Consider the following 14,431-nt stretch of genomic DNA (forward strand, 5'->3'; position numbering starts at 1 on the left):
TAGTGGAAAAGGGAAGTGAAGAGGCCTTTGATGTTTTCTGCATCTTCTGGTAAGACACTGCGGTCTAATGGGAGGGAAGGCAAGCTACTCCTCCCATAAACAGAACAGTCTTGGGCCTTGTCACAGGTTCAAACCCTATTATAGGGTTAGGAACTGTGTGCTTAATGAGAAGAGAGCAGCTCTTATAAACTGTCCTGAAAGGTCTCTGGCCTCCTTATAACCTCTAGGTTCTTCTCTTCCCATCTGCTCTCTCTCCATATGTACTCAGCAGAGTCAGGTGCTGTTATCCAGGCTGTTGCTCCCGCCTCCCCCTGCACTCTTGGGTGCCCTCCTCAGTGTGATCCTGGGCTGGGTTTCAGGATGGGGTTAGCTCGGGGCAGCAATAAACGTGTGGAATTAGAGCTCACATGCCAAGGTTCTGTGCCCAGGTCTGCCACAGACTTGTTTTGTGACCCAGGACAACTCACTTCTCATTGTTCCTTTGTCAATAAGATGGGGATAACAAACCTGGCTCAGCTGTGTGGCTTTCTTGAAATATGTTTGTAAAGTGCTTTGAGATTCCCATATAACAACCAGTATCACTCAGCAGAGTCCTCTGCCCCTGAGAGGCCAGCAATGGGGAGACCGGGCCTTGTCTGTCTGACTCTTACCTCTCAATCCTGTTTGTGTGCTCTCTCTTCCAGGCGCTGAAAGACCCCACTCTGGCAGCCCGCAAGGATTTCCAGAGGGAGGCAGAGCTGCTCACCAACCTGCAGCATGAGCACATTGTCAAGTTTTATGGGGTCTGTGGTGATGGAGACCCTCTCATCATGGTCTTTGAATACATGAAGCATGGGGACCTGAATAAGTTCCTGAGGTAAGCGTGAGCTGACTGCTGAGAGGGTAGGCAGGGCAGGGTTACCAGCCCTGTCTCATCTGGGTCACTGCTTTAAAGCCAGACGGTGACTAAAAGTTACAGTCCAGGGACTACTTAATGGCTTGGGATAAATGAGTTGGACATTCTCAGTCTGCCTTGCAGCTGATGGGTTCAGCAGTCTCAGCAGAGAGCCCTGCAGACTGGATTTGTTTCTTATCTCTAGAAGGCATCCGGGCCCGCGGGAGAGGGGAGGAGGCAAAGAGGGCAGCCGTGGCGGCTGGAGCCCCCAACCCCTTTAAATTGCCACCGACGCGCCACTCTGTGGCTCTGAGGGGTCAGGATGGGGGTCCAGCACTGTGCTCTGGGTGATGCCGAGGGCTGGCTGTTGTGCCCCTCCCGCTTCCAGGAGTACAGAGCCAGCCCTCCCACCCCTTCCATACATGCACCTTAGCTCACAGAAGCTGTCAGTCCCACTGAGGCCACCTGTCTGCTCAAAGCAGGTTTGAGGCTGGAGACAGGCTGAGAAGAATGCTGTGGATGGAGGGCTGCAATCTGCAGGGCTGGCAAACCAACACCTTTCAGCAGCTGTGACATTCCCCTGCAGAACAAAGCCAAGAACTGAACTGACCCCACTGAACACTTTCTCTGCTTTGTGAAAACAAAGTTACTGTCAATTTTTGCACGTCTCCCACCTTGGAATCCTCATGGTGGTTGGGACCAGGAGCAGAATCAAAATGCCACCCTTGAGAAGCTGTATTACCAGCATGTCTGATGTGGTGGGCACCAGTGGATGTAGGGATCCTGTGAGATTTCCAGCTCCCTTTTAAGATCCACAGATCTGATTTTGGGGTGCCCATTGGATCCAAACACTGGGGCTTTGCTAACTAATTCTGGTCATAGATCCAGATTGTGACACAGATGTCCCTAATACCAGGGGAATTAGGGGCCATTGTAGGTTGGCCCTGGTACAGGTTAAAACACCAGCCCATCATCTTGTAACCATTTTATTGCCAGAATATGGGTCTTTCATATATGCTGTCCCTCGGGGCTTGTCTATAGGCAATGTAAAGTGGATTAGAGAGGTGTGATTTGAGGGGTGCTCTGCCTGCCGCAGTTTGACCTTCCTGGTGTGGTTGAGGTTGTGTTAATGTAGCCCTGTTTCAAATCTGTGAGTGGTTGGAGCAGACAGCAGAGCTGTGAGGATGTGTCTGGTACCGGTCTCCGGTGACACAGAAATCATGCTCTAAAACGTGCACTGTAAGTGGAGTGGTGCTTACCTCTTGAACTAATTACTAGTTTTATTTCCAAGTATTTAGAAAATTGGACCCTTGATATTTTTGTGTTTTGACTGCTGAACACCAGCATAATTACATTAGGAATGAGGAGCTGAATGAGAGCCGGGGCTCTCCTTTTCACCAAGATTATTGTTCTGCTCTTGCAGTTGACTTCTGACCCAGAAAAACTAAGCCTCCCCTCAAAGGTTTGGGATTTTAAACAGGTGTGCTGCATGCAAGAAGCAATAGGAAGGGACGTGGAACGTTCACCTGCCTTTGGAGCTCTTCAGGGGGCCCTCACACTGATGTAGGAATTTCACAGTACTTGGGACAGCCCAAGCCAGAGGTGTCTGGGTGGGTTGTGTGCAGACTGTAGGAAACTGCATATGATTTCACAGGTTGAGCCCTATCCCATGCCACGGGTAGATGAGCTGCTTGACAAGTTAGGAAGCCAGCTCTCATCACCCCTTGTTTTTTCTGTTTCACTACCATGCTTTATAAGGCAGCCTGCCACCTTCCAGTAGTTTGTAGACCACCTCCCTCAGTCATCATTGTGAACACATACCTGCCTCTTCAACTGGTCATTCATTTAGTTCAGGGCACAAATAAAACCTGCAGGACAGTATGTCGCTGAAGGATGCCATCCCAGAGAAAAGCATGGTAGACCAAGCACTCAATGTACTTATTAGGAAAGGACAAAATCCATCTGCTCTTAAATGAAGTGGAGACACCATTCCCTGACCAAAAAAAAATTAAGCTTCATCTTCCATAGGACTAGCCAGATATTTCAGGTGAGTCATACCTTACAATGCCACTTTGACATCTGCTTTAACTGACCTCACGAAACAGAATACTCCAGAACAGGCCATCTGGGTACCTCAGTGTAACAGTCATTCTTTGTTAAGCCTTCTGCTGCCAGAGCTCTGTGACTTAGCTTTACACAGACATTCATATGCCAAGACATCAATGGGCAATGCGGGCTAGTGAATAGGCTGCAAGAGAGGCCCTCCTTCATTTCAATGGGCCACAAGATTGTCATGACCAAGACGGTGCCCCAGTATAGCAGTGGTTCTTCACCTGGGGTGCACACACCCCCTGGGGGTGCATGATGCCCTTTTTAGGGGTGTGAGACATGCCAGATTTTTTTGAAAGGTAAGTCATTGAAACCACAAATTAAGCACAGGCATGTAAGTACAACTACTTTGTTTTATCAGACCTATGTATGAACTCATTTAGCCGCTAACTGTTAGCACGTCGGTTACAGTTTACTTCCACAGCAAAACTCTGCAACATATCTGGGTAGTACTTGCATATTTTTGTATGCTTACTGTACTACTATTTGTGGTGAGTAATATCAGAAAACTATTTTACATATATTTAATATGCATTTAAATGTGTATGGGCCCACCCATCTCCATTTTTGACTTTTGATAAGGGGTGCAAAAACATTTGGAGAACCAAAGGGTGAAGGCTGCAGTGAAGGTTAAGAACCATTGCCGTATAGGGTAGTTTTGCTAACTGGGATTGCATACTTAGAATTTGCGAGGAGTGCCGATTGAACTGTAGCGGAGCTTTGATTGGATGCAGAGGAAGCACATGGCTCTGACGATCAATGCTGTGTGCAGTCTGCACGCACCTCACTTCACGTGCCCTTGCTTCGTGTGTGTCACTTCAGTAATTCCAGTAGGGAGAAAAATGACACGGATGGAAACCAGCGGAATCTGGCAACCCTGTAAACAAAGGGTCTTGCGGGCTGCACAGAGGACACTGATGGGCCTCATGTGGCCCTGGCGTCTCAGGTTGCCCACCACTGCTATGGGCAATGGTTTTTGGGGCCATGGCAGCCCCACACTTCCAGGGCTTTGTTGGACCCAAGGCACAATTTTCTGCATTGAGACAACACTGGACTAAGAAGTGTCTGTGTACATGTACCTGATGAGTCATCATCTTTGGCTCATTACTGTGTTATGCCCCCTCACCTGGCTCCATATGATGGAGACCAGTCCCTGGGTTACCCAGTAGTGCCAGGGATTACCTTAGATTTTTTTCCTTCATGCTGTGGGGATGCCCTGACCCTGAGGAGTTATGCGGTGGGCAGGGCAGACACTGGAACATCAGTTAGCCGCCCTCACATTCCTGATATACACCAGATCCATATTTGATAGTGACAGGAGGTGCACCAGCCTAGCAACTGGAACAGGAGGGCTCCAAGAGACATCAGGGCCAGGGGAACACCAGGCAAAGCTCACAGTGCTCAGTGAGAGTACGAACGCCCTGAGCCTAATTCACTAACTCAGCTCTGCTGCCATCCTCACAAAGGAGATGAGGCAGAAAGAGGCCAACGCTGGGGAAGGGAGGCTCCTAGATGGACCTTCTCTCCCTCAGGCAGTGACGTTGGGCAGGGTCAGGAAGTGAGCTGAAGCTTGTGTGCGTACACTGGCTCCTTTGTGTCTCCAGCCCCAAGGCGATGAGCAGGGGACTGGATTCAGGACTCCTTAGGCGTGAAGGTCGCTGCGTGTTATAAATAGGGCCTCGTGTTTGCTTGCTGCAGAGGAAACTCTGAGGGGACTGGAATGGGGACGCAGCCGTGTCTCCTTTTGCTCCGTGCAGGAGACACCATCTTTCAGGAACCCAAGCCCTGGACCAAGGGTAACAAGTAAACGCCCTGTTTGGGAGGCAAGACTATTGGCCACACCCCTTCTGGCCAAGGCCCCACCCCCATATGCCAGATACTGTAAAAGGAAAAGCCCTTGAGGGCCCCCCCAGACTGGAGCAGATCCAGCTTGCCTACTCCAGCCACGTCAGACTGAGCCACCATCGTCCCCTCGGCCCCAGCACCATTCTAAGCTGCCCCAGAGCAGCCAGTGTCTGCTTGAACCGGCAGCCACCCTGTGTGCCAGGCCAGCCCCAGCGCTGTGGGCTGACCCACCGGCCCTCTAAGCACCAGCTCCTCCCAGATTGAAGGCTTCCCCCTCCCCCGGCTGAGCTGTTGTCTCCAGCAGCAGTCTGCCAGGTCACCTCATCGCTCCCCTGTCCCCAGGAAGAGGGGAGCAGTGGGGACCTTTCGGGATGGAAAAGTCAGAGGAAGTGGGGGCACCATGGCCCAGTTGTCTGGTGGCGGGCCCATGCCCTGACCTCTTCTGTCACTTGAAATCCCACATTGTTGTCCCTCAAGGACAGGAAGTTCGCACGCAAACATTGTGAAAACCTCAGCAAGGCTGGCTAATCACATGCTTCTTCGCCGTCACCCAGCAAGCAGCTTCTTTGCCGCCTGCCCTAACATTTTGTGCATTGTTATGTGCTATGAAGCAGCTGCTGCATGCCACAGCCATGGTGTTGGTGCCACGAGAGAGCCTAAGTCCCACCGTGCTCAGCAGATAGTATCCTAGCTTACTCTGGGGCTGAATGTGAGCCAGTGACATAGGAGAACGCGTAATGGTGTCCCTGCAGCCCTTGCTTTGGGCATTTACCCTGCAGGACGCATGCAGACGTTGGCTTTGGCCAAGCACTGCTCTCAGAGCCAGAGCAGTGGAGTTTGCTTTCAGGAGATAACCCGAGGAACCTGTCAGAGTTTAACTACACCTTTAAATAGACATTGAAGAAGCAGTAAAATTGGAGAGGACTCACTTTAGCCTGGGCTTCCCACAGATGAGCACCATAAATAAAAGTTCCCCCATTTTTATTTTGCCTCATTGGGCCCTTCAGAGAAAACGTTGAACAATAAAGGTGACCGATGTGGCAAAGGGAGTCATTTCAATTTACGACTGCCACCTGGACTGGGGATTGAGTGCCACAGGGTGGTCTCTCTTTACTTCACTCCCAGCCCTCACGCAGCCTGGCTGCTCCTGTTGCGGCCAGTGGCAGCTGATCAGATACGTCAGGCCGCCGTCAGCCTGCTCAGGAAGTTTAAAAAAAAAATCCTGCTGCAAATTGCAGTGTCCTGGCTGATAAAAAGGCCAGCATTGAAATGGCAGTTCCCTGCAAAAGAGCCTGTCGGGCAAAGTGTAAACATCCATCTCCGGGGAGCAGGGGATCTCCAGGGCTGACTTACCAGGGAGCCTGGGAGTTCACTGCAGCAGCTATGCAGGCAGTGCTGTGTACATACCATCAGTGGCTGCTTTGTGGTTCTATGGTGCTCAAATATCCTCTTTCCGTCTGTGTTTATTGCATGTGTGCCTCCCTCTCCATGTCTACCCTGCCAGAAGGACAGAGAGACAGAGCACATGAGAGTGTGTTAAAATCAGAGCTTGGATGGTAACACCAGCCAGAGTTAAGGTTACTTAATTTTGTCCATCTTAAAGCCCTATTTGCAGTGACCTTTAACTTTCCTCTTTTGTTAAATACTCCAAACCTGCTCCCTACTCAGAGGCAATTGTTTCTTGGATGTTTTCGTAGCCTTTTGAGGAGAGAAGGAACAAACATACATGCTACTCATTGCAGGAAAAAATATAGTGGTATATATATATTTAATAACTCCGCTGTCCAAACAGCTGGGGGCAAAAAGAGACAGTGCTCATTGAAGAAGGGGGATTTCTGCCCCATGCTAACACAAATGTCCATCACATGTTTTCTCCCCAAAGAACAAATCCCTCTGGGATACTGGTACATTACACTGACCGTGAGATCGACCCAGTCAAGGTCGAGCTTCCAGGGTTTGATTTCACACCATTTAGTGGGGATGTGCCAGATCGAACTGTCGGGGCTTCACAGTTGACCTCTGCACTCCTCATTATCAGGAGAAGTAAGGGAGGTCGAGGGGGAAGTTTCTCTCGTTGACCTCTTTTAGTGAGGACGGCCAGATAAAGTGATCCCATAAGTTGATTCCAGCTACGCAACTGTCATAGCTGGAATTGCACATCTGGGGTTGACTTTCAGGTCGAACTGCTCACCTGCCCTGTTTTACAGCCCTTAGTATACTGAATTACTCCTGCTCGCTCCAAAAGCGAGAGGCCAGCCATTCCTCCTATGCTTTGGGCAGCCTTCTCCATAGCAGTGGATAGGCTGCTGTCACTTATCCTAAGCACATTTGCCTGTTGACATGATCTCCTCTGGGACCATCCCAGCCTCAGGGAGGGAGGGACAGAGGGAGAACTGTCTGGATTAGGACAATAGGCTGCATTTAAAGAGGTTTTAACTAATTTAAACTCCGGGGTAAACAAGATAACTGCACTTTCTTCCCAGGCTGGCCGTGACCAGCTAATATGTTTTAAACGTGACCTGCTGTCTTTACCTAGACGGGGCAAAATGAGAGATTTCCCTGGTGTTTGTTGGTCTGTTTAAAGTTTGAAGGAGCAGGCAGATTTAACAACAATCTGTCAGCAACACACTGCTTGCTTGCAGACCTGCCCTACACCAGAAGAATTACTCGCTGCTGACAACAGGTGTCAGCCGCTGTCGAACCTCAACGAGCAGGGGTCCACGTGCAAAACCGTGGCCAGTTCCTGCCTGTTTCTGACTCTGTGGTTCATTCTGTTGCATGTTTGTAGCTCAGCTGTGCTCTGCACCAGCTCAGCTGCACCTGCTGCTGACATCTGTTGTCAACAACAGCTAATTTGCCGGGGATAGAACAGGCTTTAGGATGTTTAAATAAGACATAAATCATTCCTCTTATATACTCTCTTCAGTAATCCCCTCTTGCGCTCTGCCACATTCCCTAGCAAGTTTTTGCAGCCCACAGCTCCTTTCATCATTCCTCCCTCTCCTTGCGACTAGCCCTGTAATCTCCATGACATTTCTACCCCCCTGCCCAGCTCCTGCTACTTCACCACTCCTAGGCGTGTGCTGTGTGAGCATGCCTGTTTCCAGCATCCTGCAACCTCTCCACCTCTGTCTGCAGCACTTCCTGCTCCTGTAGAGTTTGCCTGCTCTTTCAAAACTATTCCGCCTGGCTTGTAGGGGAGACTTAGGGTTGTAGGTGTGGTGGCAGGGAAGCATTAGGCATTTGAAGAAGTGGCATCTGAAAAAAAAGAATCATCTGTACCTGGAATATCTGGATGCAAATCCCAGTGCTTATTCTACAGTTCTGATCTTGTGGGGATGTCTAACCCCATGCAGGGAAGGAGGGACAGCTCTGTACAAGCGGTTTCAATTCGCTAGCTCCCTGCCACTGGCGGATGATGGGGATGAAATGCCAAGAATCATTTCAAAGAGAGCGGCATGAAAGTCCCAGAGGAAACGTTCTGTAGCTCGTCAGGAAGAAGGCAATTGCAGCAAAATCTCTAGGACTTTCCCCCTAAATATGAAGGTTTTCTATTCCACCTCTGCCCAGCCATCCAGAGGGTGAATTCCAGTGGGAGAGAGTCATCACAGCGCAGGTAGTGTGGCAAAGATAGGTATACTGCATGTGAGGGGAACTGGGCAGCAGTGGGGCTGACCTTGAGTGCAAACCGACACTGCGCTTGTTTCATATATGCACATCTTGTGGTGCCCAGGATTTCTCCTGACTTTGCAGGGTCTACTGATGCCTGCAGATCTGGAGGGGGCAATGTGACCATGTAACCACACCATGCATTGCCTCTGCCTACCCGCCACAGATGCTTCTGTTCAAGCTTATATGTTCCTGGCCTGCCTCAGGGTTAGGGTTGCGGGTCTGACCTGGGCATTAAGACCGACAACCTCCAGGGTAAAGTGTGGGGAGGGAGCCCAGCTCTGTGCCCGAAAAGGGGCGGGGCCTCAGGCAGATGGAGTGGAGCCTCAGGCAGTCAGCCCTTACTGTCATCCAGACCACAGCACACTCCTCTGCCAGGCCTCAGAGTCCACAATTCAAAGGGGCCTGGGACTCCAGCCACAGCTGCTGCCATGGTATGGGCAGCAGTGGCCAGGAGCTCTGGGCCTCTCTGAATCTCCAAGCCCTGGTGCAGTTGCCCCCTTGCCCCTTCTGTTGGCAGGCCTGACCCTGGGGCAGCCCAGGAGCATGTGACATCTATAGCCTACCAGAGGGAGATTCCTCTCGCTCAGTGGAATGTCACCAAGAGCAGAGGATGCAGTGGGGGTTGGTGGAATAGAGCTTGGTGAGAAAAGAAGAGGCTATGTATGGAGAAGGGGGCTGCTGGAGAGCCAGGGAAAGATGGGATTGTAAGAAAGGGAGAGAGCTAAATATTTGGAGGCTTTAAGGGGTGGGGGGGTGAACTGTACTTCGAGATCTTGAGGGGTTCATATTTATTTTGGTTCAGTCTTTCCAAGAGAAGCCAGTTGTCCCAGAGATTGGAGCCCAATGTCCTGACTCCAGGAAGGATGGAGACGGTGAGAGATCCCTGCCACAGGATTGTTTCAATCCCCACATCTGCGCTTTTTGCTCTTTCCCCCTGCAGGGCGCATGGCCCGGATGCCATGATTCTGGTGGATGGGCAGCCTCGACAGGCCAAGGGGGAGCTGGGACTGTCCCAGATGCTGCACATCGCTAGCCAGATTGCCTCTGGAATGGTGTACCTTGCCTCCCAGCACTTTGTGCACAGAGACCTGGCAACCAGGAACTGCTTGGTTGGCGCCAACCTGCTGGTGAAGATTGGAGACTTTGGGATGTCGAGAGATGTCTACAGCACGGATTACTACAGGGTAAGGCGGCTCCAGCACCAAAATCTAAAGGGCAGAATGGGCGGAGGTCAGGAAATTCTACTGCCAGACAACCACCAAAGCTATTGACTCGTGCTTGTTCGTTCCTTCCCCCATCATCCCTGAAACACCACGTAAGGCAACCACTCGTGATCACCGCCTTGTACCTGCTTATACACACACACACACATGTGCATGCACACACAAAGGTGCACTGTCCTTCTCACCAACACCCCCATACACATTTATAACTGTACACTCCTGTCCTTACACTCATTCAGTTAGTCTTTTACTCATGCAGCTCTTTCTCTCTCCGTGTGCATGCACGCACACACACAAACACACACACACTCACACACTGTACAGTTTTGGATTTCTCTCTTTTTTTAAAAAAAGAGACATTGATGCATTAAAGGGAGTCCAAAGAAGGGTGACAAAGCTGATTAAAAGATTGGAGGTTGTGCTCTGTAGGGAGAGATTAAAGAAATTTAATATATGGAGCTTAGAGAAAAGGCAACTGAAAGAGTGACTGATAACTACATAAAGTATGGGAGAGGAAATAATAGGCAATTTAGGTTTGATCTCAGGACTGGCTTTCAAAAGGGACATAATTTAGACAATGGAGTAATTTGCCAAGGTAGGTTGCTCAGGCCCCATCATTCGAGAAGTTCTGTAGGAGACCGGATAATAAATACATTGCTTTAACGCGGAGGATGATTGTGCGTTAGATGCTGGAGCTTGACCCAATGACTCAGGAGCTACTTTCAGCCTTGTCTGCTGCTGTTTATACTCAGACTTTCCCCTGTCCTGACACACACCCTTGTGTTGCTCTGCATACCCCATCTGGCTAATGTAGGAGCTAGACAGGTGGGCTGTGAAGCAAGTTCTCCCCAATACTCCTCAGCAGTGGAAAACTGGTTTTAATTTGAGGCTTGGGGATGGGGTAGGAAAGATTGTATAGATCAGGGGTCAGCAACCTTTCCAAGGCAGAGTGCTGAAATTTGACCTTTTGACCTATATGTGTGGTCCAAGTGCTGGTGATACTTTTTAAAGTCACTAATTGTCCCACTTACAACAGCTTCGTTAATAAATACATGAAGATGCAGAGCTTTATCGTTTAGGTGGTAGTTGGTAGCATTAGCTGGTCTTTCATTAATCCACAGGTGGCCTGGCTTTGAGCAAGCTGCCAGCTGCATGGGGGAGGAGGTGTGGGGTTGAACTCCCTCCTTGCATGCCGATGAAAACTAGCTTGCGTGCCACTCTTGGCACTCCTGCCAGGGATTGCTGACCCCCTAGTATAGAGGATTCAGACCACCCAAATGTCTATATATATAAGAGAGTCTTTAGGATTAGAAATGGAAGCAATTGCTGTAGAGAACCATCTGGGTTTGGTCCCTTTCAAATTACAACATAGGTTCTAGTTCTGCATAGCTGGCTGATGTTTCTCTGCTGATTTCTGTCAGCTTGGGACAGAGTGAACATGGCTGTGTTATTTTAAAACAACATGAGATGGGAGCTAACTTATGGTTGGATGGAAGTGGAGAGGGACAGAGGAATTTTGACAAATGGTACAATGAGAGAAATCTCCTTTCCTATCTTGACTTTGGCACTTCTCAAGGTTTCATGCCCAGTCAAGGAATAGCCTGAAGCTATAGAAGGAAAAGCCAAGCTGTGGGGGAAGTTCTCCAGAGAGTGAATGAGCTTGGAGGCACCATTAATGCAGAGGTTTCAAGAACCAAGCTAGATAAGAAACTAGTGGGCGTAAAAAGCTTTGAGGAGTCTTGCAGGGTTGAAGTAGGATGAGCTTGCATGGTATTATCTGACTTTTCTCTCAGTGGCTGTAGAAAAGGCATGCTCCATTGAACTCCATTATTGAAAACCACACGAAGGTTTCTGTAAGTCACCAATGTAGCAGGATTGCTGTCCCCTACTAGTTCTGTTTAAAGGGAATGAGAACTGCAAAGAGCTTCATGGATGAAAGGAATGTATTGGGACCTTTCTCACACTCTGAAATGGAAAAATCTCATGGCCTCACTCATCTGCTCTCAGCTTTACGACTGTGAGTATGTCTTCACTACATGGAAAATCGATCCAGTCAGGATCAATCTTCCGGGTTTGATTACGTGTGCCTGGCAGGGACGCACAAAACCAAACTGTCAGGGGTTGACAGTTGACCCCTGTACTCCTCAATATTGCAAGGAGTAAGGGAGGTCAGCATGAGAGTATTCCCAACAACCTCTCTCTGTGAACACAGCCAGGTAAGTCAATTGTAGATAAGTCATTTCTAGCTATGCAATTGTCTTTGTTGACTGAGGAGGTGGAAGTTAAATTGCTCCCTTTTCAACCAGTTATAGCAACATCTATAGAAATCATCTGTTTCGGGCTGGCTGTTCTTTGTTTCACACCAACAGCCTTGTGTGACCAAAGCAGACCCTTGCACTTTGCTCTTTACGAGCAGAGAGTCACAGGGAAAGGGTTTTGTTCATCAAAGTCTATTTTTAATAGTTTTAGGATTAAAAACACTTGACCATTTAACCCAAAATACGGTGACTACAGTGCCCTCCTCTAGCACCGTCTATTTGAAAGGTTCCCTATAACCACCTCTGAGAAGTGCCAGTATTCTCACCCCTGTTTACACAGGGGAAAAATAAAGCGCAAGGAAGTTAAATGATTTGCCTAAGGTCACACAGCGATTCAGTGGCAGAGAACTGACTTGCTCCCATTTCTTTTGATTCCCTTGTTCCCTTCAATAGCCAGCAGGCCCCATCTCTCGCATAATTCTGAGCAAAACCCAGGAGTCCTTAACTGCTCTATACTCTGCTCCAACATTTCCCCTCAAACTGTGCTTTCCCCTTCTGCTCTCGCTTCGCACAACATACTGTGATAGCATGAGATTTCCTTTGCCAGGTTTAACTTGTGCGAAAGAATAAGGTTTGTAAATGGCAGTTGGCATTATTGAACTCGCTGCTAGCCATCTTCTTGGCAAAAAAACGATGGTACCAAGAGTGGTATTGGATAGGGCTTTGTGGCTGTAATATCAGGGTGATGTAACCTTGGTGCAAAATGCCATTGACTTCTCCTGCAAACCTGTGCAAGGCAAGCACTTCTGTTCCCCAACAATTGTGCTTGTGGGTCCTGAATGTGTCTCAGGGTTTGTTTGTTTGTTTGTTTGTTTTGAATCCAAATGTCTTGCATTGAAACTTTTGGGCTTTAGAGCTTATCTGTTCCTGTTGCTTATGCCCAACATGAAGAGCAATTTTACCTCTGTTCTGGATGCCACAAATAGTCACTATTGAAGCAACATAGACAGCAAGATCCCAAGTCTGAAAATCAAAGTAGGTCTGGGATTCCCATATGGAGCTACATTAAAACTGGGTTATCTGAAAGTTGGATAACCAACATGTTCAGTAAACCAGCACCTGCTCTGCTGGTGGCTGGAGACAGTTAATTGACCATATGATCATACAGAAATGTGATTGCGATGGGGCGGGGCTGGGTTGGCCATGGGGCCAGCTGCCCAGCCCATAGCAGTGGGGCTGGGGCCAGCAGCAGCAGATCCAGGAGCCAGCTGTCTGGCTGGCTGGTGATGGTGGGAACAGCAGCGGTACCAGCAGCCATGGGGCTGGATGCTCAGCTGGCATCAGCAGTAGCTGGGCCGGGGGCTGGCTGTCATGCTAGAGCCCGCTGTGGCAAGGTTGGGGGCTGGCTGTCATGCCAGGGCTGGCAGCAGGAGGGATGGGGGCTGGCTGCCATGCTGGAGCTGCCAGCAGCAGGACCGGGAGCCTGCGGCCCATCTGGCAGTGGCAGCACTGGCCCCACTCCACTATTGGATGCATTTGATTATCTGGCACCCCTAGTTCCCCAGGGTGGGTGGGGGGCGGGGGTGAATAATCGAGCTTCTGCTGTACTGGACTGTGGCTGATGAGTTCAGCCTTTACGTTTACCCTTTCAGTATGCATCTAAGCAGTGGATATAACCCCCATTGTAAGTTCCCTTAACCAACTTCTCAGCGCCCATGCAGAGCACATTGGTAGGATCCTGGCGCAAAGTTCTATTTCAGGTGATTTCTGTATTGCATTGCAAATCCAGGCTGAGTCCCCCGTGGAATACAGTAATTTCTGAGAAAGCTGTGAAGGATTCCATGTGAAAGCTGACAAGATCTGACAGTTCTGCAGCACTCCAAAGGACGCAGCTTACTTAAATCTGCTGGGTCTCTGTGTTTGCTCTCCTCCAGCCCTACTCGGTGTGCATAACTAGGCACAGGGAATGCAGGAGTACATTCGAGGCTTGGGATTAACTCTCAGCCTGTTCTTCCTTTTCTTTTCTTTTCTTTTCTTTTCCATTTTTAATCTTCTAAAACAAAGAGGAAGTGCCATCTGGCTCATGCATAAGTAGGATGCACAATGCTTGACAAAGGTGAACTACTTAATTTCCTGTTACATGTTTAGATAAAAAAAACCAAACATTGACGTAACAAAAGCAACGGAGTGATTTGTTTTCCCTCTCTCCATGTTCAGTCTGAAGACAGATGTGTCCTTTCCCACACTGATCACTTAGGAATCCCTTCAGCTCTTGCTTTTAAACCTGTTTTGAGGAGACAGGGTTTCTTATGAGGAGGAAGTGGTTTGTTTTGGTTTTAGTTTTTGGCAAGTGCGGAAAGATCTGAGATGAAAATCTTTGATTAGTGAGGGAGGGTGGAGGGGCGGAACTGGGATGAGCAGAATCCCCAAATCTGTGTGCTACAGGCGCA

General features: G+C 49.2%; 1 protein-coding gene across 1 annotated transcript in view; it reads left to right on the plus strand.

The window, feature by feature from the left end:
• The window catches only part of NTRK3 (neurotrophic receptor tyrosine kinase 3), a 346,470-nt gene that overhangs the window by 299,154 nt on the left and 32,885 nt on the right, over window positions 1-14,431 (plus strand). The window contains exons 14-15 of the mRNA XM_075006317.1: window positions 684-856; window positions 9,441-9,684. Coding sequence (XP_074862418.1) covers window positions 684-856; window positions 9,441-9,684 — 417 coding nt within the window. The remainder of the gene's footprint in view (window positions 1-683; window positions 857-9,440; window positions 9,685-14,431) is intronic.

This window comes from Carettochelys insculpta, chromosome 12 (genome assembly GCF_033958435.1).
Source record: "Carettochelys insculpta isolate YL-2023 chromosome 12, ASM3395843v1, whole genome shotgun sequence".
Lineage (NCBI taxonomy): Eukaryota > Metazoa > Chordata > Testudines > Carettochelyidae > Carettochelys > Carettochelys insculpta.